The 24529-nt window shown below is 42.6% G+C and overlaps 1 protein-coding gene across 1 annotated transcript in view; it reads left to right on the forward strand.

Moving 5' to 3' along the window:
• Positions 1-11600, forward strand: part of SUN2 (Sad1 and UNC84 domain containing 2) — a 32226-nt gene extending 20626 nt beyond the window's left edge. The window contains exons 7-19 of the mRNA XM_069967272.1: positions 1207-1300; positions 2491-2561; positions 2842-2984; positions 4221-4430; positions 4860-4937; positions 7318-7361; positions 7576-7738; positions 7923-8156; positions 8247-8331; positions 8419-8534; positions 8719-8886; positions 9357-9449; positions 10377-11600. Coding sequence (XP_069823373.1) covers positions 1207-1300; positions 2491-2561; positions 2842-2984; positions 4221-4430; positions 4860-4937; positions 7318-7361; positions 7576-7738; positions 7923-8156; positions 8247-8331; positions 8419-8534; positions 8719-8886; positions 9357-9449; positions 10377-10490 — 1613 coding nt within the window. The 3' untranslated portion in view covers positions 10491-11600. The remainder of the gene's footprint in view (positions 1-1206; positions 1301-2490; positions 2562-2841; positions 2985-4220; positions 4431-4859; positions 4938-7317; positions 7362-7575; positions 7739-7922; positions 8157-8246; positions 8332-8418; positions 8535-8718; positions 8887-9356; positions 9450-10376) is intronic.
• The last annotated feature ends 12929 nt before the right edge of the window (positions 11601-24529 follow it).

Genomic DNA, 24529 nt, shown 5'->3' on the forward strand with positions numbered 1-24529 from the left:
CTTGTGCTGCTTGGGGGCGACCTCCTCCGCCGGCGGTGCTGGCCGGGTTCTGGTGTGGTGTTTTTGGGTCTGGTCCTGTGGCATGGGGGTCGCAGGGCCGTCCCATGGCCCCCGTTCCCTGGCTGTGCACGCCTGCGGGGTTGGTGGCCACTGACTGGCACGGTGTGGACTTAGTGTAGGGACCCATGTGTATCAGATACCGGCACGAGGTACATGGGGCAGTATGGCTTGATCAATTCATACACAAAATTCTGATGTGTTTTTTATTTAGCCAAGCGGCACTAGTATCAGCCATAGGTGTGAGGTGCAGCACTCTGTTTCTTCCCTGAACCGCATAATATATTATAATATCTACCATTAAATTATTAAAATTCTACTAAATTTAAGGGGAAATAGAAGACGTCCCAAACTGCTTACACGGCCACATAGCTGTTAAAGGCTGGATTCACACTACGTTTCTGCAAAAAACTGATGCAATTGTGTACATCCATTTTGATCTGTTTTTCCATTGACTTCCAGTATAAACAAAAGGGTCAAAATGCATCCGTTTTTTTAACGTACACAAAAACATTAAAAAAAGGGATGCGTATTGATCCTTTTTTTTTTTTTTTTTTATAATGGAAGTCAATGGAAAAACGGATGCACACAAATACATCAGTCTTTCCATCCATTTATTGCAAAAACATAGTGTGCACCCATCCTAAGCAGTGAGATTATCTAAACCTTTATTGTAGTTATGAGACTTCAGTCACTTAAAACAAACCCTTTTATTGTCGCTCTAAAGTGTCATAGAGGCGTGGCCAGGGTGCTGAAAAGACATTGGTGCATTATAAAAGTTTTATGACAAGGCACCCTTGAGAAAGCTATGCGAAACCTGCATTGTATGTTTGCATTGAAGTGTCTTATATATACTTTTGGAGCTGGCTGACCCATCTTGTGCTGTATACAATTGTTATATCTGTATACTTGTCCTCTAACTTCACAAGTGTTCTGTATTGCTATCATCCTCCATTATTATGTAATTTTTGTATGTTTTTAGTATTATTTGCATTAGTAAAGGCTATTTTTATTGTGATATTTATATGTCCAGCATTTATCTCATCCACTTTGCATCTTGGTGTTTTTTTTTTCTTCTTGTTTTATGACAAACTACTCAGATCCTGTACGACTTTTATACTTTAGCGCTTTCACTCTTCAATTTTGTAGGCCGCGCATTTGGACTATTGTACTGGTGGATTGGTACTACATGGTATCGTCTTACAACCTCCGCCTCCCTGCTGGATGTCTTTATCTTAACCAGGTTAGGGGGAAAAAATTACTTAAAGTTGGGGGATAATTTTTATTGATTTTGAAAGTGCTCAACAGTAAGTAACAATAACTGGTGGGGATCAAAGCCGCAAGAAATATGTTTAAGAAGAGACTTTCTATTGCCATGTCAATTCAAACAAACCATTTCAGATTGTTACACTAAGACCTATTTAGATTATCTTATTGTCTATTAAATTAGTCGGGAAATTTTGTGCATATTTCATTTAGTTTTTTTGTCATTTTGTATCACTACATGATGTGTTATAGATGATGCCGGTAAAAATTATTTAGTACCACTTCCCTCTAGTATAGCTGGAACTATTACTTGTATTGTGGTCTTGTGGTGCACCCTACAAAATATTGTGCAAGAGGAATCACAAAGGATACAGCCACATGTAGCCGAAGCACATTACACTAAGTTGTATAGATTTTAGTGCAGATCTGTTGTAGATTTCAGCTGGCTTTAGAGAAGGGTGTTTGCAGCAATACCCACAAATCCATATATATAATATATTTTATATATATATGTATATATATATATATATATATATATATATATATATATATATACATTTATTATATATTGCATATTTTGATTTTCTTATTAAAGTCAGTGGGGAAAATAAAAACACAATAAATAACTACAAAATTTAATTGTCATACTAAGGACTTTTAGTTCTGTAAAACATATATATATTCACCAAAATTCTTATAGTGTGATTTAGTATTAAAGGGGTTGTCCCATTCCCCCCCCCCTTTTCAGGTTTGCTCTGACGCATCTGTTCTCATCTCCAGATACAGGGCAGGGGGAAGCAAGAATGGGATGCAGTGGGCCAAACTTAAAAAGAAAGCAATTTTGCTGGTGCAATGCTTTTTTTTTGCATTTTTCCATCACCTAACGTGTAAGGTAGGGCTATTCACACTGATTTTTATTTGCAGTTTTTATCATTTTTTGATGACATAAAAACCAATAAAGCAGCTGGAGACAGATGCTGAAAGATCACCATTGTATGCCATTAGGGTCTTTCGGATACCATTTCAACCTGTCACAATGGAACTCATAATGCAGATGTAAACTCACATTTGCAGTCTTTTATTGCTGAGATGTATTGTTTTCTTAATGTATGAATTTTATTGGAAGGTAAGAAGCAAATGTCATTGATAGAAACCCTTTTTTAATAGGCATTACAGTGTTCTGAAGAAAGTGATGCAGGTTTTGTTACTCCTACTATTCTTGGCACTGATAGCAGCAGGTAAGTACCATGTATATTTTTTTAAAGGGACAGTAAAATAAAACACACTTCAAGAATGGGTCAAATAGTAAATGTAATTGTAAGCATTGCTTGCAAAATTATATACAATTAAATGATATTAGACCAATATTAGCTATCCTGAGGGTCGGTGACAATTGTGTAATTTGGGGAAATGCCCTGTAAATACTACTTTATAATATTCAGCCGTATGACTTTGATGCTTTCTTTCCATTGCATGTTCTTAAGTTCATATTTTTTTTTTTTTTTTTTTTTTTATCAGGACTGTGGTATTACTATCCATTTGGACTTCAAGGCTTATTGTTTGTCCCAAAGGCATTTTTTTCTGGTACGGAAAAGCCCACTAAAATTTATATTCCGAGGAAAGTGGAAACGGGGTCACAAGAGCTGCCTCTGCTATTCCAGGTTAGTGACATAACAGTACAGTGGTAATATTTTAAAGTATGGTAAAAGTCTTCAGCTTTCATGCTGCTTTAATAGTCATTTTAATTTTTAGTTTTTATATGCAGAAAAATTAAAGGGGAACTACCAGCAGGTTTGCATGTATGAACCTGCTGATATCTCCCGGTAGCGCTAAACTTCTCTTACTATTACCATCACGCTTTCAAGTGCTTCCGTTTTCATGAGAATCAATGTTTTAAAAATATGCAAATTCGGAAATGGCATTCCTCGGCCCTCCATAGCATTGTTTAACCTGCCTGCCGCCCACTGACGCTACTCTACTTGAGAGCGTGAGAAGACCGTAAGAGGATTTCAGCGGCTACCGGGAACTATGAGCAGGTTTGTACACACAAACCTGCTGATAGGACTTATCACTTTAAAGGGGGAGTATGTTACTATTGTCCTTTGGATAGGTCATCGACATATGTCAAATCATCGACATGCAGTCACCTTTTTCTCTACACACATTGTGCATCTCAGTGACAGTCTATGGATCATATCATAGAATGGTTTGTGCTGCAGAAGTGTACCCCAACATGTATTCATTAACCTCCAGTACAATGCATTGGAGCAGATCTACCAAAACTGTTAGCATTGTGGCTCTTCCTATTTTAGAAATGTGGGGAATCTTTAACCTACTTTTAGCTCACCTATTAGTTTACCTAATTTTGGAGCGGGCAGTTGCACTTAAAGGGCTTATCAACATGGCCCTTTCTTTCAGAAACAGCACATCCCCTGTCCTAAGTTTGGGTGTAGGTTTTGCAGCTCAGTTCCATGAAAGTGAATGGAGCTGAATTGTAATACCTCACACAACCTGAAGACAGGGGTGGTGCTGTACTGGAGTAGTAGACATACTTTTTCTAATCCTACATGACCCCTTTGTTGAGCAAGGCGCAGATGTGTCAAAAAAGTCTTTCAATTGCATAATAAATGCAGTATAGGGCATGTAAGTGAGTTTTGGGGGCAGATTAAAGTAGACATTTGACTTGACTGCAATAGTAAATCTGCCCCATTGATTTCTGCTTCTTTATGTAAATGACTTCCCTCACTTAAGGGGCCCCCTCTAAGGTATCAATACTGCACATAGACAGGGGGTTTCTTTGTGATCAGCCCTTTGTGTTAAATGGAATCTTTGCTGTTTTATATACAAAAAAATGCAATTTTTGCTAAGAATGTTTAATGTGCTTTTTTGTTGTGAAGAATGAATTAGTGTCTCGCATGGAATCTCTAGAAAAGAGGTTTCAGGGTCTAGAAAATGAGCAGAAGATGCTGAAGCGTGAAGAAACGAGGCCACAAGCCGTCAGCGGCCTCAGTCGAGCTGAGGTGGTCGAGGTCTTCGAAGACCTATCTACATCTAAAGACGCTGCCTTGAGGGAGGTCATCTTGCAAGAAGGGGCAGCCAGGACAAAGGTAAGGCAGATAATAGGGGGTTTTCCCACATTTAGGCTGGGTTCACACTACGTATATTTCAGTCAGTATTGTGGTCCTCATATTGCAACCAAAACCAGGAGTGGATTGAATACACAGAAAGGATCTGTTCACACAATGTTGAAATTGAGTGGGTGGCCGCCATATAACAGTAAATAACGGCCATTATTTCAATATAACAGCCGTTGTTTTAAAATAACAGCAATATTTCCCATTAAATGGCGGCCATCCACTCAATTTCACCATTGTGTGAACAGATCCTTTCTGTGTATTCAATCCACTCCTGGTTTTGGTTGCAATATGAGGACCACAATACTGACTGAAATATACATAGTGTGAACCCAGCCTTACACAAAAACTGCAGAATGTTTGGATCTGAACAGATCTTTTTTTTTATGGTCTGTATCATAGATTGAACTAACAACAGTAAAAGAAGAACAAGAGCATAGTCTTCAGGACATCCATCAGAAAATAAATCACATGTCCAAGGTAAGGAACACGCTATCGCAGAATAATTGCCTTATGTAGCAAAATCTCTTTTTAACTTGGAAATCCGGCTAAAATAGAATGTAACCAAATAGTCATTGGCATCCCTGACAGCGGCTGCAATGTGGGTTACTGGAATTTTACTCTTATATCATTTTTCTTTTTTATTTTCTGCGTCTCTATTTTTTTGGGTTATTGGAGTGAGAAATGGTTACAATATCATATGTCCCTATTCTGTCAATTGGTGGGGGATTCTTGGGAGTTTAAAGGGGTCATCCAGTGCTACAAAAACATGGCCACTTTCTTCCAGACACAGCATGACTCTTGTCTCAAGGTCATGTGCGGTTTGCAATTAAGCTCCATTCACTTCAATGGAGATGAGTTACAAAACCCCACCCAAACTGGAGACCAGAGAGGGGCTGTCTCTGGAAGAAAGTGGCCATTTTTGTGTAGCGCTGGATGACCCCTTTAACATTGTTGGCCTACCCAAGTTATCAGTGTTTGATTGGTTGGGTCTGAGTCTCAGAACCCCTGTCAGATCTTACAATGAGGCACTGCAGCCATCAGCTTGTCTGTACCAGTGGGCATACCTGGTTTTGCCACTTGAGCAAAGGCAACAAGTTACGTTACCAAGCACGGCTGCTCATACAGACTAGCTCAACAATGAGGGGCACTTGTCAATCGCAGGGGAACTGTCGCTCCTTTATTGTGCTAAAGAGTTGGATCCCAATCCATAAAATGAATGGGAATCTGTCATCACATGCAAGATCCACAAGTCATTGAATCAGACCCTGGTAGCTTTTGCCTGTCCCAATGGCCTTGATTGATCGATCTTTCCATATACCAAAACAGGTAAAAGGTCCATCAGTCAAGCATGATGTAGAGAGTAGTGATGTCACGATACCAGAATTTTGAGTTCGATACCGATACTAACTTTTTTATTTCGATACTCAATACCAGTTCGATACTTAGTAAAGACTATTTTTATTTTATTGTGTTAAAAATAAAGTTAGTGATATCTGTCTAAGGCAGCTCTGCTGCATCAGCTATCACGAAGACAGCTCTGCTACATCAGCCGTCACTAAGACAGCTCTGCTACATCAGCCATCACTAAGACAGCTCTGCTACATCAGCCATCACTAAGACAGCTCTGCTACATCAGCCATCACTAAGACAGCTCTGCTACATCAGCTATCACTAAGACAGCTCTGCTGCATCAGATAACACTAAGACAGCTCTGCTGCATCAGATAACACTAAGACAGCTCTGCTTCATCAGATAACACTAAGACAGCTCTGCTACATCAGATACCTTGACTGCCCACACAGCTGCTATCTGCACCAATCACCAAAATTGCTGAGGAAGAGGAGGTTACACAGGATCGCACACAGACTATAGCCAGAGCAAGGCCGACCCCCTCCTTGTCACCCCCCACATCACTGATGTCTGCTCCTCACAGCCCCGTCCCCTCCCCCACCTGCCAGCCGGCTCTATCCTCACATGTGCTGCACATCCACCCACCTCCTCTGTCCTCCTCTCCGGGACCTCCCGCTCTCAGTCTTCTCTCCCCAGCCGCCCAGACCTCTGTGCAGCTCCGGCTCCGCTGCATAAATCATTTCCCTGATAACAGAGTCTGGCCGAGCCGGACTCTATTATCAGAGAGACACCGGCAGCGGGGGTCTGCTACACACAGTAGCCACCCCTGCTGCATACGGAGTGGTTAGATGCCGCTGTCAGTGTGACAGCCGCATCTACACAAGTGCCGGCTATTTGAAAATGGCGCCGCTGGGAGCTGAGGGAGAGCCGCACAGCGGAGGTGACCACAGGGGGCAGGGAGAGGCATACAGAGAACACGGCCGGCGCTCAGATAGCCGCCGGCCGTGTTTTCTGCACTGTACTTTATGCACTGCACTATTATGCAGCGTAACATGAAGTATCGATACCAGGAAATCCTGGTATTGAATCGTTTTTTTGCCTGAAATATCGATAGTCGTATCGATATTTCGGTGCATCGTGCATCCCTAGTAGAGAGGAAAAGCTGCAGGGGATCACCCCACTGACTTCTGGTTCAGGCAGAATAAAAGTGATGACCAGTTCTCTGTAAACAGAGAAGGGGTATCTTAAGTTTTAAACCATCAAATAATCCTTTTAGTTTAAAATGTGTACAAAAAAAGAGAATAGTGTTCTATAGTATCTATATCATAAACCTGTCATGTTTGTATTGATAAAGGTGTTGTGCGTTATTTTTATAATATTGCTTTTATTGTTTTTAAAATTGACCAACTATTATGGAAACAATCAAATGTATTGTAATCCTACAGGTCTGTGAATTAATATGTGTGTTTTTTAATGGATTTATAACCATTTTTTTTTTTGTCCTAAGGATATAGAAGGCCAGATTTTGCAGCTTAGGACAGAAGTAAAAAGGTAAGTTTTAGATACATTGAAAAACTAGTTGGTCTATCCACTGAAAGAAATTGTACAGAATTGGAAAAACACTGCTGTATTCTCTAAAAACAGTGCAACATTGCAGGGTACATGTTGTATTGCAGATCAGTTCTAACTTAAACCATGTATTTATATCTCGTATGGAATAGAATCTAGCATAAAGCTGGCATTCAGTTGTCTTCTGTCTTTGTAGTTCTCCACAGAACATGAGAGAAGCCTTTTCCCAAGATGTCGTAAATCTGGAATCAAAGCTCCTGAGTCTCCAGCAAGAATTGGAGAGTGTGAGAAAAACTCAGTCTGAGCTTTCCCTGCAAATGAAGACTGTCCCTGGTCAGATAAGAGGAGTGGTGGATGAGGTGAGTGTCTTTATTGTTTTCTTTCTAATTTCAGCCTTCATGGTAGACAGTGTACACCTGACATTACACTTAAAGGGTTGTTGAGAAAGTGTTGTGCCATCCTTCCCTAGCTGTGGTGGGCCAACTTCCGTAGCCCCCACCCATATACCTATCTGATATCTGCATTATATGTCTGTTTTATTAGGTGGAATCACTTTTCCCAACTTGGCTTCAGAGTAACACAGAAAAACAGAACGATCACTCAGCATCTCTTTCTGAGGTTTTCCTGCACCGTGATGAACTAGAAAACTATTTGGTGGAGTTAGAGAGGAAGATCCTTTTCGGAATCGCTGCAGACAGAACTCAATGGGCATCTCAGGCTCATATAAACATAGACCGAGAACTGCAGGCGAGCGGGTTATCTGGAGTGTCTCGGGAGGTATGTATTCCTCCAGCTGCTATGCTGACAAAAAGAAACAACTGTATGAACCACCTTGCCCCTTAAATTTGAGTATCTGCCTCTTTCCAGGAGGTGTATGAGATTGTTAACCGTGCCCTGCAGAGATACAGCGAGGACCGGATTGGGCTTGTGGATTATGCCCTGGAGTCATCAGGTTGGTGCCTCTTAGTCCAGTTTACCCAGGATTATAGTGCTATCTTTCTTCATTTTCTCATATTTGTAATGGTATTTCTGTGTATAGGTGCCAGTGTCTTAAATACAAGATGTTCAGAGACATATGAAACAAAGACCGCTCTGATCAGCCTGTTTGGAGTCCCTCTTTGGTACCAGTCCCAGTCACCTCGTGTAATACTTCAGGTACAATTTTATGAATTTATCACTTCACTAAAAGTCTAAGGCCCTTTGGTGTAACCCACATCTCCAATCGGTAGCTTGAGATACACCCGTTTTAGTAAATGTGGGCCTAAATGCTTTCGATAGAATTTCACGTATAAAGTATACGGTATTTATTCATTTATTTATATTTTATTTTTTTCTTCAGCCGGATTCAAACCCTGGCAACTGCTGGGCATTCAGAGGTTCTCATGGCTATGCAGTTATCCGTCTTTCTAGTCGTATTAAACCCACCGCGGTCACACTGGATCACATTCCTCGATCCTTGTCACCAAAGTCCACAATTTCGAGTGCCCCTAAGGATTTTTCCGTTTATGTAAGTAACTATAAAAATAGGCTTGTCTCTGTTTCCTTCTATGTCTCTTATGACTTTTTTACATGGGCCGATTATCAGCAACAAGCGTTCCTAGAATTACTAATTTGCCTGATAATTGCCCCATGTAAAAGTGTCTGCGATCAGTCGAGGAGCGGAAACTGCTCACTCGTCAGCTGATCGCATCTTTTGTGCTGGCAGTAACATTTATTGCTATCAGCTGCACATATCTCTGCGTAAACAGGATGTGTGTCCAATAGCAATATACTTAAATGGCATTGTAACTGACCATAAAATTGCTCATGGTTGGTTTACAAATAAAGTTACTTGTACAATTGCTGACGGTGCCATGCTGATGGTGTCGGTCCGCACTACGAAGATCTACACATTTTATACAACATCTATTTTTCATCATTTTCTATGTTATCAGTTGAGGGTTGGAATACACAATATTTAACTAATAATTCCTACAGGGTCTGGAAGAAGAGACACAGAAGGAAGGAAAGCTTCTTGGTAACTTCACGTACAATCAAAATGGAAGTCCAATCCAGACTTTTTCCTTAAAGGTAAAAAACATAATACATTCAGCTGCTTAAAAGTCCTCTACAGCGACCCTCCAGTCATCTATAGGAAGTGTTAGAGGCAGAATACACTTCATGTGCTATAGGGAGAGCTGTTGTTCCACCAGAGTTGTATTTGACACCTAACATGAGCCGTCAGCACAGCCTCCTTACTTCAGGATGGCTTTCCTATGGGGAAGAGTTTACATACTGCCCCTTCTGTGGTTCAGTTTGCTATGTTGTCTTGGCAGAATCAAGACAGCTGCTATATTTTCTCCCTTTATATAAGTCTTCTATTTAGGTCCTATTAGACGAGGCTTGTACTGTACTACAGAAGGTCTGACAATTCTGCTGGGTATATTACAGATTAAGTATGATGAACAGTAGTGAACTCTGTGGTCAACACTGCTTTTTCTCAATGGGGAGAGCACTGAGGTTTACACCCTGTTCAGAGTTCAGCTAAGGTGACTGCCTTCTTGATGGTCGGTCACCATGTATATAGGGAGGAAAGAATAGCTGTCGGCTGATCACTGACTTCTGGGCTACCCTGTACATAAGGGCACTGCATTGCTGAACCCTAGTAAATAAAACAGCAGTGACTTGAGAAGAGGCCTTAAACTCCTCTGGACAGTTCCCGACTGGACAGAGGTGGCAGCAGAGAGTAGTGTGTCAGAAAGAAAAGAAAACAATACTTCCTGTAGGACATACAGCAGCTGATAAGTACTGGGAGACTGGAGATTTTTTAAATAGAAGTAAATTACAAATCTATATAACTTTCTGAAACCAATTAATTTGAGGAAAGAAAAAAAAAAGATTTTAGCCCATACCTTTTAATATAGATAATGGTGAATGTTAACAGAATCTTATTATACAAGTATGGGATTTTCTCATATGTCTCTTTTCTTTGTATCTCATTTTCTTTTGCACTAAAAGGGCAACAACATCTCTACCTTTGATTTGGTAGAACTGAGAATCCAGAGCAATTGGGGCCATCCTGAGTATACCTGTATCTACCGTTTCCGGGTGCATGGGGAGGCTGAACCATAGCGGATCGTAATACATGATCACAAGTTAACGTTCAATAAAAGGATTACGGAGCAGCCGTTTCTTCTTGTCAGCCCTTATGGATGCAGTATTTTGTATTATTGCTTTACAGCACCGCACATAGGCTGCTGAACTACAGCTATGACAACAGCCTGCAAGAGGATCGACCCAATGGGTAAAATGTGCTGACTATTGTGCTCTACTTAACATGAAGTATATTAGTAACCCTAGCATACACAAGAGAAATTGCAGTATACCCGTCCCACCTGTACCCAGGTAATAGGGTATTATTAACCCTTTCTCACATCAAGTATGGGAAGAGTCCTTTCCTTCGTGTACATGATGCCCTAATAGATACCTGTGCATTTTACATACATAGACACCATTATACGGTCACAGAGGGCAGTAGACTATGTTTGCTTTTTTAATGGTTGAATGTAAAAACCTAAGAGAACTGAAAAAAATGGATAAAATGTAACTACAACATAAGAAAAAAATTGTAATACAAAAATATATGAATTTTATTTCAGCAAAATCCAGATAAGTAGGAAACATGCTTACTATATATACCCAGATTTGTTTTCCCCTAAGCAATAAGGTAATGCTGTAAAATATTTTGGTTGAATATTTTTTTCCCCTATACATAAAAATAAAAAAAAAAATTGACATTTAAATATATTTTCCCGGACTAAAGAGGTACTGTAGTGAATTTCCTCGAGTAGACTGCCAAACTGGTTTATGGAGTCATATAAGCCAGGCAATGCTCCATGGGAAAAATATGCAAATTAGGTCTAATTTAGAAGGAAAAGGGCTGGCTCTCCGCTGCCACCTGTTGGGGATAAGGGGATAACGTTCCCTTGAATCAATGTTCAACTCTTAAAGAGCCTGGAAACATGATTGGGGATCATATGACAAGCCAGAATCTCTCCTAGAAGGAAGAGCTTCCCATCTGTAAAACGTTATGACTGACAGGATGAGAGGAGACGATAAACTAAAGGTTTAGTATATTTAGGTTGTTTTCAGAAATCTAATGTCTCCAAAGACTTTTGACACTAGTTCTTTGATCCATAAAGCTATGGTTTATGTGAATAATAGGTGTTACCTACATGATGTCCCTCCAAGAAATTAAGTACAGGTATACCAATCTTCCATGGTCAGACTCTTAGACGTCTCCATATAATGTCATACTGTTCAGTAATGTGGGATATTGTGATCTTTCTCTTGTGTGTCCTTCACGTAAGGATAAGCTGGAAACAAAATGTATACTATACTGTATATAATTGTTCTTTTTGCACTTAACTGCCTTGAATTATGCACTGTGGATGCCATCTACCTGCTTGCCCTCCTAAAGGCGGTGTTTCAATATCTAAGTATTTTGATAGAACTTACTTTACTCTATTAACCAGTTTTATGGACAACTGTTGGTACAGGATGCCCGATAGTCATTGATGAGTTCTTTCCCAGCTTTATTCCCAGACCCTTCTTCTGATCTCTGTATAGGTAACTAAAGGGAAATGCATTGCCTTGACCATATTGTAAATTCTCCATGTCAGATGTTGTCAACCTTATTGCCGCACAAGACAGCCACTGCACAGTCCTTCCCTAGGTGTGTGTAGTAAGATTGTTTTTTGGAGGGAAAATGACCCATACCAAGCCAATTCACTGCAGCTAATTGCGTCTTTTTAAAGGATCGCCTTTGGCCACACATCTCTGGTGAGTGAACAGGTCATAAGTAATTTGTATTGTAGTGTTGCTGCAAATAAATTGAGCATTTGCTGCCATGTTCCAGTATCAATTATAGCTGATCACTAGGTGTCCCGGCAGTGGAACACCCTGTCATCCTTTTCTAGCAGAGAAGGATTGTCTCAGCCATAAACCCCCCCTTTGAAGGAACATACCAGCATTGTATTATAGAGTAGGATTTGCTGAGCAGATTGATACATTTCTGGGCTAAGAAGTCCAGTGGGTGGTGCTACACAGTGACAGATGTATGTGTGACTATAGAGGGAGGTCTGTCAGTCACTGTATAGACCCACCCACTGGACTCCTAAGCCCAGAATGAGCAGAGGTTTAAATGCAGATTGTTCTAAGCCCTCATGGGCAGGGTCCTCTATCATCCTCTATGTACAGGTCTGTTGTTTACTTCATTCTAATCTACTTGATTTTATTATATGTACAGTGATCTGGAACCAAGGATGCCCTAAAGAATAATAATAAGTGAGTAGTTATGCTGAATCTTTTCCCACTATATGACAATCTGCTCAGCTCCTCCTCTATAACATGCTCAGAGCGTGCTATTGTCACAGGTTCCCTTAAAATAAAATCCTATTGTCCTATTCATAGATTTCTCTTAAGGGCTGTATGGAGGCTGCACCAATCTGAACTCACATATCAGAAGACCATCCTATCTCTGAGTTCTATGTATAGACTATTACAGAATCCTCTTAAAGGAGTTATCCAAAACAACATAGCTGCTATTCTCTAAAACCAGCGCCACATCTGTCTTCAGAGAGTGTGTGCATGTGTTTTATTACAACTCTGCTCCATTCACTTCAATGGAACTGAGCTGCAAATCCACACCCAAACTGAGGACAAGAATGGTGTTGTTTCTGGAAGAAAATGCTATAATATTAAGTTATTTTTGCTATTTTCCCTTAATCTGCATTTTTTTAATGTCACAATGCCTAAAACCTATAAGTATTATAACGCCTGGCGTGCATTTCCTCTTTCACGTTACCGCCCCCATCTATTCCAGTAGAACCCTTTAGTAGGCGCTGTTCTCGTTGTGATCTAATGCACTGGCTATTACGGCATCCATCACCCTAGTAACTTGCACTTGTGTGGTGATCATCATGCTAGTATTATGAAGAATGTATACTTTTTGTCATAATTTACAAGAATTGCAGTATTCATTTATTGTATTTAAATACATGCTTTTATATTAATTTATCTGCTCTTGCACTGGCTTCTCTATGTAATGGTGGCTCCGCCTATTACAGTGGATCTACGACTATGTAAATTTACACATCATGGTTTCCTGTAGGCAGATGCCACAAGGTTTATTGGTGTCTTTTGGTGTTTGCATTACAGGATAGCTACAGTACATAGCTAAATGCCGTCAGCTCGCTCTCCAGACTGCCCGATATAAATGCAGATTTGGTTTGGCCAAGCGTGTATTTGCTTTCAGGAGGCAGTCACAGTTATGTCACTGCCAGCCTCCTCCGATACTTTTGTTGAAGGAAAAAGGATCAGACATAGAAAAATCCAACAACCCGATCCTTTTCTCCCTCATACTCTGTCAGGGGACAGTTTAGGCCCAAATACACACTAAAAGGTCTGCCAGTCCCTGCTAAATTTTGTTAGGTTCTAATAACAAGGATCTAATGTGTATGACGAGCCGAACGCTGTCCTGTATGGTTTTTATACAAAGTCTTTTGAAAGTATTCACCTTCCTGGACTGTTTGGACTTTTATTGTATGACATTGGATCATTTATAAATTAAAGGGATTTCCCAGGCATCAGTCAGCCGCTGTTCTGGCATATACACAAATGGCATATATGGGGACGTTTTTCCATTGAGTTAAAGGGGAACTATCAGCAGCTTAGACTAATCTAACCTGCTGATAGTCCCCTAATGCGCACGGGGCATGAGGAGGAAGGTCTGTATCTTACCTTCCTCCTCAGTGCCGTTCCTGTGCAGTTAGTTGAATCCACATGAATCCCATCAGGAGCACTGCCCCACCCCCAACGTGCCGATCCATCCCACCCCCTTCATTGATTACACTGGTCAACGGTCAAAAAGGTTCCGACATTAAACCAGTTAACTAATTTTGGGGTGCTGAGATCGAAAATGATGTTCAAATTTTGAAATTGGCTCTAGTTTTTAAGATATAGACGTACTTTCTATATTTCTCACAGCCTGTGATACAATACTGGGAAAAAAAATCAGTATTGCATCATCTAGAATGACCAATATGGAAAAAAGGTATCAGGGCAAGGCTAGGTTCACACTGCATTTTTCCATCCGTTTTTTGCAAAGAAAGGTTGAAAAAAACGGATGCATTTGTGTGCATCCGTTTTTCCATTGACTTCCATTATAAAAAAAAAACAAAACGGATCCTTTTTTTTTTTTTTTTTTTTTTTTTGACGGACACAAAAGTAGTGTCAGCTAAGTTTTTGTGTCCGTTTAAAAAAACATCCGTTTTTTTTACAATAGAAGTAAATCGAAAAACAGATCAAAACTGATGCACACAAATGCATCTATTTTTTTTTTTTTTTTTTTTTGCAAAAAACGGATTGCAAAAACGCAGTGTGAACCTAGCCTCAATGGCTGTTGGACAGTTATCAGAGACAATCCCATGTATGAATAAAAAAAACATGGGTAAATGCACAGATTAGCCATTGAATAAGGACCGACATTCCAGAGTTCAATAAACATAATTAATTAGTAAAAATTCTTGGATATGCCTGTAAATTGTAGTGGATTTCAGATAGAACTAAGTTTCCTGTGAATATATTTCAAAAGTTTCTGAACAGTAAACCTGCTTCCTTATGATTGCAGAAGTAATAAATATGTCGGCTATTATAATGTATTCTATACAATTCACAAAACAGTAACATGAGAACTCTTCCATATCATAGAAACCTAGAGACCTAAGGGGGACATTTATTAAGTCCGGCGTTTTTTACGCCGGACTTATAAATGTCCCCGCATCTCCGGCGCTACGGAGATTTATGTAGAGGCGGACTGCCTCTACATAAATCCCATGCGCGTCGGTGGGCACAGCCTAAAACCTACGCCACCTGAAAGGTGGAGTAGGTTTTCGGCGTATCTTTGTGCGGAAAAAATGATAAATCGCGCGGACTCTGAGTCCGCGCCCCCCCTCCACACCCCCCGGCGTACTCGGCAGAAAGTGCCGATATGCGAATATTTTATTCGCAAATCGGCCATTTGTGAATAAAAAAATATGCAAATCGGCACTTTCCGCCAAAAATCATCCGTACGCCGGATGATACATGTCGCCCCTAGTGTCTTTTCCTTGTGATATTTGGATTCAGCACATAAAAATCATTAAGAAATGGCTAATTTTATTTCCGAACCAAACAACCTTTGAAAATTTGTAGAATAGATTTCAAAACAATCGCGCTCCTGGTAAAACACTAAAAAACTAGAAGAATTTTTTAGTGTGCGTACTGCTGCGAGCTTAGCTAGTGGTATCTGCTTCCACTAAAAAATATAATTAATATAAGAAAAAATGCCGTGCCGCGCTTAGTACTAGTATAAAAAACAGCAGTAAAAACAGCAATAAAAAGCACCACTGTTAGTATATAGTGCGAGCGGTGTAGGGTATTGAAACCAAGACACTCACCATTGGTGCTTGTTGATGTCAACTTGGATTCGTAGTCCTCCCCGTATAAAGACCTGTGTGGCTTCCCTTGTGTGACTTCCTTTATGTGACTTCCTTATGTGAGTTCTTAGTCACTGATTCCTTTTTAGTTGTTGTTCCTAAAGCGTTCTTTACACCGGAATATAGTCCAGATAGGGCGTGCGCCCCGGCCGGTGGCGCGTTCAACCCCAGTTGCAGGAATCCCGGATGGGAATCCTTCTGTGACGTCACAGATTGTACGGATCGCTACAGGAGGCAAGATTCTTCCTCGACGCGTTTCAAAGGATACGTCCTTCTTTCTCAAGAGGATCTTGCTCGTGTTAATGCTTCTCCTTTATAGGTATGGATTCCCATCCCAGGATTAACCTGTTTCCTTCCAGATGATTTTTTACAAAAAGGCAAACAGTTCAAATTCAGCATTTAGCCCTACGGGTTGCATGCTGTTAAAAAGGAAGATGTATTCACTCTCTTTTTTAGACATTTTATGGATATAGTTTCCACCCCGTCGTTCTGTCTTCACTTGTTCCAACGCCCCAAAATTTGATCCGTCAATTTTACCATTATGATGTTCTTTATAGTGTCGTGATAGAGGGTGGCCATCGAACTGTCTTTTTATATTGTATATATGTTCGGAAATTCTTTTTTGTAGAGTTCTTTTTGTTCGCCCTATATACAATTTATTGCAGGGGCATCTCATAAAATAAATCACTCCTTTGGTTTTACACGTAATATGTCCTTTTATGTTGTGACTTATATTTTGATGGATAACTTTGTTAGTTCTTTTTACATTGCCCATACTAGTACAGCATTTACATTTCCTACAAGGGAAGAAGCCTTCTGAATATGATACTATCCCTGTACACTTCTCAATATAATCTTGCCGGACAGTGGGGGCTATTTTATTACTAGTAATAAAATAGCCCCCACTGTCCGGCAAGATTATATTGAGAAGTGTACAGGGATAGTATCATATTCAGAAGGCTTCTTCCCTTGTAGGAAATGTAAATGCTGTACTAGTATGGGCAATGTAAAAAGAACTAACAAAGTGACTTCCGGTTCCGGCGCCATGCAGTAAAGACACGCTAGACCGGAGCTCCGTGTGAGGCAGCAGACTTTCTACCTATCGAACCGCACAACTGACCTCTAAAGCTGCAAATCATCGGCCCCTCACCTGTGGGGAACTTGATGGACCGCTTCGTCCAAACGATGGGCCAGAAAACCCGAGGTAAAGGCCAAGGCAAGGCAGGGAAGCAGAAGACGCGCGGCACTGACATGGCGTCGTCAGCCTCAGCCCCGGATTCGCGCGCGAGCTCCCCGGCCCATTCTTCTGCCTGCCACTCCGATGATGAGAGTGACCCGGTGCGCCTGGACTACAAGAAGCTGGCGATCGAAGTGGCGAAAAGAATTGCTCCGGATATCCAGGAAACCCTGGTCACCACAGTGTCCTCCTCGCTGCAACAATTGCAAGCGGAGATCGTCCAACATGGCCGCCGTCTTGAGGAAGCGGAGTCTCGCATACTTACGCTGGAGGAATCTACGTCTTCTGCAAACACTAAGCTTACGGATCTAGCGGGGGAGAATCGCAGGCTCTGGGACAAATTACAGGACCTGGAAGATCGTTCCAGGCGGAACAACTTACGTGTAATTGGGGTCCCAGAGTCTGTTCAGCAGCGAGACCTGGCGGCCTTATGTGAGGTAACCATTCCTAACCTCTTAGGCCTGAATCGTGTGTGCAAAGTGGAGCGGGCGCACCGCCTGGGCCCGGATCTAAGAGACGCTGCCCCTGAAGTCTCCCACCCGGCCTTACAGCCACGAATTCGCCCGAGACAGGTGATTGTGCGTTATCTTGATTACGTAGACAAAACCGAGATCTTGCGGGCCTTCAGACGCAAAACCTCTGATCTCCTGCTACAGGAAGCCAAATTGCTGATCTTTGGCGATTACTCCGCGGAAACCCTGAGATGCCGCAAGCTGTTCTCCCCACTTTGTTCTATGCTGTACAAAAAACAAATACGCTTCGCCCTCTTGCACCCTGCTATTTTGCGAGTATTTCACCCTGATGGTTCCATGTCTACGTTCCGCACGCCGGACGAGGCGAAGGAAGGATTGCATGAATATTTCGACGACGATGTCTGGCCTCCTCGAGACGACGATATGAACAATCGCCAAGATCCACCTGATCGTGCAGGTAGTCGTACACCACGGCGGGGGACTCACCGTGAGGTGGACTGGTATCTTGCTCCAAGAGAACAGAGGAAGCGCAGATCCTCCTTATCCGATGCGGGACTCTGAGGGACATTAAGTCATTCATAAGTATTCTTTATGATTAGCAATAAGGGGTTGTCGCCGACGGCTACTATAATGACCGCTTTAGATTCCAGTAATGCTCTGCCTTAACACGGAAGCTGGGTCTGTATTAGGGATGGACTGTAAGGTTCTATCTTTTCCTTTTTCTTTTCTCCTTTGTTGCTCTTTTATTGTATGGAAAAAAGTGAAGTCGGAGACAAGGTTACGGGACGCTGACAGCAGCCTCCCGGCAACTGGTCGTTGGAGGGTTTTTTCAGTATTGTTATTCTTCACTTTGATTGTTAGTTTAGAGGGGGGCGGGATGTTAGAGGGAGGGGAGTTAGTTGGGATTGGGAGGGGAGGGTGGGAATCCCTGCGAAGTGAGGCTCTGGATCGGGGCCCCCCCGACCACAAATCCCTTTTCTATGTTATACGATGTTTCGATTAATTACGTGGAACGTTAAAGGACTTAGATCACCACATAAGAGGACAGCAGTATTGCGTCATCTCAAAAAGCTGAAGCCAGATATGGCCCTACTGCAGGAGACCCATTTGGACTCCACTGACTTCTTTAGAATGAAGAAATTATGGGTCGGGAAGGTCTATGGATCTCCTGCAGTGGAGCGAAAGGCAGGGGTCCTAATTCTCATAAATAGATCTTTTCCTGGGGAAGTCCTGGGTTCTTCTCATGATGCAGCGGGTAGAATATGCACGCTTCATATACGTTTGCTAAATGAGGAGGTTATGATATATAACATATATGGGCCTAATAGTAATAACTCTTTATTCTTCTCACAGCTCACGTCCCAACTGCTATCAGATGCTTGCCCCAACAAGGTTGTGGCAGGTGACTTCAATGATGTGATGCTGCCTTCTGAAGATAGAACCAATAACGTGCCCGGGACGTCTGGAGCAGGTACTCGTTCTTCTCCTCTTTCTGCCATGTGTCATAGCGTGCCCCTTACCGATACGTGGAGATACCTCAACCCTGACGCAAGGGAGTACTCCTTCTATTCAGCCCCACACGATTCTTGGTCCAGGATTGATTATGTCCTAGCTTCTCAATCCTGGTTACCAAGACTTCAGACGCACTCTATAGAAGACATGATCATTTCCGATCATTCTCCGTTGTGCTGTTCCTTTTCCTCCCATCTACCTAGAGGCTCGGACTTTCTGTGGAAGTTCCCGGTGGGATTGGCAAAAGATGACGGCTTTAAGGAGCTGCTCAAGCACTGGTGGATGGAGTACTCCCTTGACAATGCGGCTCACGCTGACCAACCCCAATTGTTCTGGGCAGCTGCAAAAGCAGTCCTGCGTGGACGCATTATGGCATATACGGCCTCTAAAAAAAAAGAAATTGCCGCGGCTGTGGCAGCCTATAGTGCAGCCCTCCGGGAAGCATATACCAATTTTCTTACGTCTCCTTCAGATACTACTCGGCAGGCGTGGCAACAGGCTCGCACCAGCTATGAGGCATGGTTGGGAAGAAAGGAGGACATGTACCGTACCAGATATGACTCCCTCCTGTTCCGACATGGGAACAAGGCGGGGCGCATACTGGCAAGATATGCACGGGGCCCCCACTCGGCTCAGCATATTGCTCAACTGAGGGATATGGCGGGTACCATCCAAAATCACCCCAAAAAAATCACTGACACTCTGCAGTCTTTCTACCAAAATCTATACTCCACAAATATTATTTCCCCGTCAACCCCCCATAGTTTGCTACAAAATCTCCCACAGATCTCTGAAGAAGACACAACCTTGCTTAATGCGCCTGTGTCAGCTGAGGACATTAAACGGGTGATTTCTAATCTTAATGTCCACAAGGCCCCGGGTCCGGATGGCTTTTCTGGGGATTTCTTCAGGATACTCAGTGATGATATCACCCCTACGTTATTATCCCTGTATAACTTCTATCTGGAGGGAGGGTCGATTCCGGCCTCATCCAACACGGCCTACATTAAGGTGCTTTTGAAACCCGGTAAGGATCCTTTGAATCTTAACTCATACAGACCTATATCCCTAATAAATCTGGATCTTAAGATCATCTCCAAAATTATGGCGGACAGGTTGGCGAGTTTGATGCCGGACCTGGTGTCCCCAGCCCAGGTGGGATTTATTCAGGGTCGCTCGGCAGTTGCCAATGTTCGCAAGGTGATGGCCGTGCTGGATGAGATCAAGATGAGACCCCTTGGCCATCCATCCCCAGCTCTCCTGTCCATTGATGCTGAAAAAGCGTTCGACAGTGTGAGCTGGGGATGGATGTTCCAGGTATTAGGGGCAATGGGATTTAGCGGGGCATTTTTATCATTTCTTAGGGGTCTCTACTCCTCTCCTCAGGCACGGATTCACACCCCTGGCTTCCTCTCACGTGCATTTGCGCTTTGCAAAGGGACGCGCCAGGGGTGTCCGTTATCCCCTTTACTATTCGATTTGGCTATAGAACCTCTTTCCCGAAGACTGCAGAGTGCAGAGGATTTCAGGGGAATAAAGGTGGGAAACACAGAACTCAAGGCCATCTTCTTCGCAGATGACCTACTCATATTTCTGGAACACCCTTATTCAGATCTGGAGGCGGTTTTCCAGCATCTGGATACCTTTGGCTCCCAGTCGGGTTTCAAAGTTAATAAGGACAAGAGTGAGCTTCTCCTGCTCTCGTCCCCGGGCTTCCCGGGGAGGAGAGTTTCCTCTCCATTACCAATAAAGTTAGCCTCGGACCACATCACATACTTAGGGATTAAGGTGGGGAGGGTAGCGGGCTCTTTGTACTCCCTGAATTTCCCTCCTCTGTTCAGAAAGTTGCAGTCTGACCTCTCCAGATGGTCTGCCCTCCCTCTCCCGCTGCTGGCAAGGGTATCACTTCTGAAAATGATGGGCTTCGGGAAGCTGCTGTACCCCATGCAGACGATACCACTATTACTTAAGCACTCAGATGTCACCTCTCTCACTTCTGCTTTCATCAAATTTATATGGGCTGGCAAACGCCCCAGGATAGCGAGGAAAAAGCTGACTCTTCCACTGGTGAAGGGGGGGCTTAATCTTCCTGATATACGGTGCTATAACCTGGCGTGTTTATGTCGCCATGGTGTGGATTGGCTGCGGGGGTCCAGCATCTACTCGAACTACGCTCTGGAGGCCCAAATGGTAACGCCCTGGTCCCTAAATAGTCTCCTTCATACTAGATATGCAAAATTGCCCCCTATAGTTAAAAATAGTTTGCTATTTAGGGATACGATAAAAGGCTGGCAGCATGGACGCAAACTATTAGGTCTCCCCATGCTTATGAGTGTACACATGGACCTTTGGGACCATCCAGAATTCGTCCAAGCAGACTCCCACCCTAGTTTTAAGCTTTGGAGGAGGGCGGGAATAATGGTTGCTTCTGATCTGATTGTGCGGCAGGAGTCTAGATACATGTCCTTCCAGGAGGTCCAGACTACTTATGGATTGGGGCCCGGTCACTTCCTGGCTTACGGTCAGATCAGAAGCTTCTTGTTCTCCAGATTACAGGATTTGAGGGGGGAACTCTCCTCTAATGACCTTTCCATATACGTCACTACTTCATCCCCATTACATTCTTTGTCTTCTCTAAACGCCACTATGAGGAAGGCCTCCACAGAGGGCCTAGAGCCGTCCTTGTTTAAATATTGGGAGGGGAAGCTACCGCTTGCCAATCTATCTGAACAAATACTCAAGGGCTGGGCAGCCGTTAGGGCGGCAGTTATTTGTGAACAGTGGCGGGAAACATATTATAAACTGATCCATCATGCGACATATGGATTTAACGTCCCAAGATCCCCGGATCATCCTGAACGGCTTACTGCGTGTCCTAATTGTGGGGATCCACTGACTGACCTCTATCACGGGCTCTTTACTTGCTCTAGGGTACAAACGTTCTGGCAGGCCCTCCTAGATCTTTTAAAAACCAAACTCCAGGTGTCCTTGCCTCTGGACCCACACCTGATAGTATTACACATCCCCCCGGCTGAATCTACAATCTCCCATCTCATACATGTGTTCCTGTTAGTGGCCAAGAGGTCCTTGCTGGCCCGATGGCTGGTTCCAGAGATGCCCTCCGTATCTCAGGTCCTTCAGCAGGTGAAAAGATACCTGTTATTTGATCGGATTGACGCGGAACCCCAACGGGAAACAAAAACCAAACCGTTCTTCAAAAAATGGAGGACATTTATTGTATCTTTCCTGGAGCCGGAGGAAATATATGAGGTGGTCCGTCCATTCCGTAATACGAGATGGTACCTTCAAGCGGAACTGGGGGGATCCCTTGGTGTTTTACGTCTCCCTGATTAGGGTTCGGTGGACCCGAAAGTTAAGACCTTGGGCCTCACTTCGCAGGATGGGGGGGGGGGGGTAAGAGGGGGTTTAGGGGAGGGGGGGTTGGCTTTTGCGTGTTGGGACAGAAAAACAAAAATTGTCTGGACAAATTCCTGTTTGGTGAATCTGTTTTTTATATGCTGATTTGTGTATTTGTCATAGATGAATAAAAACAAGTTTGAAAAAAAAAAAAAAAAGAACTAACAAAGTTATCCATCAAAATATAAGTCACAACATAAAAGGACATATTACGTGTAAAACCAAAGGAGTGATTTATTTTATGAGATGCCCCTGCAATAAATTGTATATAGGGCGAACAAAAAGAACTCTACAAAAAAGAATTTCCGAACATATATACAATATAAAAAGACAGTTCGATGGCCACCCTCTATCACGACACTATAAAGAACATCATAATGGTAAAATTGACGGATCAAATTTTGGGGCGTTGGAACAAGTGAAGACAGAACGACGGGGTGGAAACTATATCCATAAAATGTCTAAAAAAGAGAGTGAATACATCTTCCTTTTTAACAGCATGCAACCCGTAGGGCTAAATGCTGAATTTGAACTGTTTGCCTTTTTGTAAAAAATCATCTGGAAGGAAACAGGTTAATCCTGGGATGGGAATCCATACCTATAAAGGAGAAGCATTAACACGAGCAAGATCCTCTTGAGAAAGAAGGACGTATCCTTTGAAACGCGTCGAGGAAGAATCTTGCCTCCTGTAGCGATCCGTACAATCTGTGACGTCACAGAAGGATTCCCATCCGGGATTCCTGCAACTGGGGTTGAACGCGCCACCGGCCGGGGCGCACGCCCTATCTGGACTATATTCCGGTGTAAAGAACGCTTTAGGAACAACAACTAAAAAGGAATCAGTGACTAAGAACTCACATAAGGAAGTCACATAAAGGAAGTCACACAAGGGAAGCCACACAGGTCTTTATACGGGGAGGACTACGAATCCAAGTTGACATCAACAAGCACCAATGGTGAGTGTCTTGGTTTCAATACCCTACACCGCTCGCACTATATACTAACAGTGGTGCTTTTTATTGCTGTTTTTACTGCTGTTTTTTATACTAGTACTAAGCGCGGCACGGCATTTTTTCTTATATTAACCTTTGAAAATTTGTTGGCCAGTGTTATCATTAGAAGGAGCAGGCCGGCTCGGTGCAATTGGGGTGGGGCAGTGCTCCTAACTGTGCTCCGGGCTATGGATTCAACTAAGGCTGCACACTGTCCAGTAAGTGGTGCTCTTGGTAGGAATAGTTCCCAGGCAATAGAAAATATGAATCTCGGCACTCACCAAGTAAATTATGCTTCTTTTATTTAGTTCAGATTAAGCAGGTAACATAGAGGACATGTTTTGGCCTATAGCGGAGCTGACGAAGGCTATTGGTCGAAAAGTGTCCTCTAATTAAAAGAAGCATAATTTACTTAGCAAGTGCCAGGATTCAAATGTTCTATGGATTCGCCTAACTGCATGGGAACGGCGCTGAGGAGGAATGTAAGAGACACACCTTCCTCCTCTGTGCCCCGTGCGCAATAGGGGGCTTACAGCAGGTTAGATTAGTCTAACCTGCTGATAGCTTCCTTTTAAATCCAATAGGAAAAATATAGAGGAGGAGGGTCCCCCCCCCCAGCTCTGTTTCTCAAATATCTCAATCTAGAGTGACTTTATTTTAACGATGGCCTCTGTCCGTTTCTTTTGATGGTTTTAATAAGGTCTGATTAATGATTAAATTAAACAAAAGCATGAAGAATATAGAGTGTGTACTTTATATGTCCTACTTCTTTGTCAAAATAATTGTCCTATAAGAGTGCAGTCATGTCCCCTGACGTAACTGTAAAGCTACACATAGGAGAGCCGAGTGAGCGAACGGTCCAGTGGAGAGGTGTATATCATAGTCTTTGCAACTACATTGCAATAACGTTATCATTAGGAAGTGGTTGTAGAATGAGAGGGGTTGAAATTTTTTGTTGACAAAATGATTCTTTAAAATATACCTGTCAGGGTGTCCACTGCCG

This window comes from Dendropsophus ebraccatus, chromosome 4 (assembly GCF_027789765.1).
Source record: "Dendropsophus ebraccatus isolate aDenEbr1 chromosome 4, aDenEbr1.pat, whole genome shotgun sequence".
In the NCBI taxonomy this organism is placed as follows: Eukaryota; Metazoa; Chordata; class Amphibia; order Anura; family Hylidae; genus Dendropsophus; species Dendropsophus ebraccatus.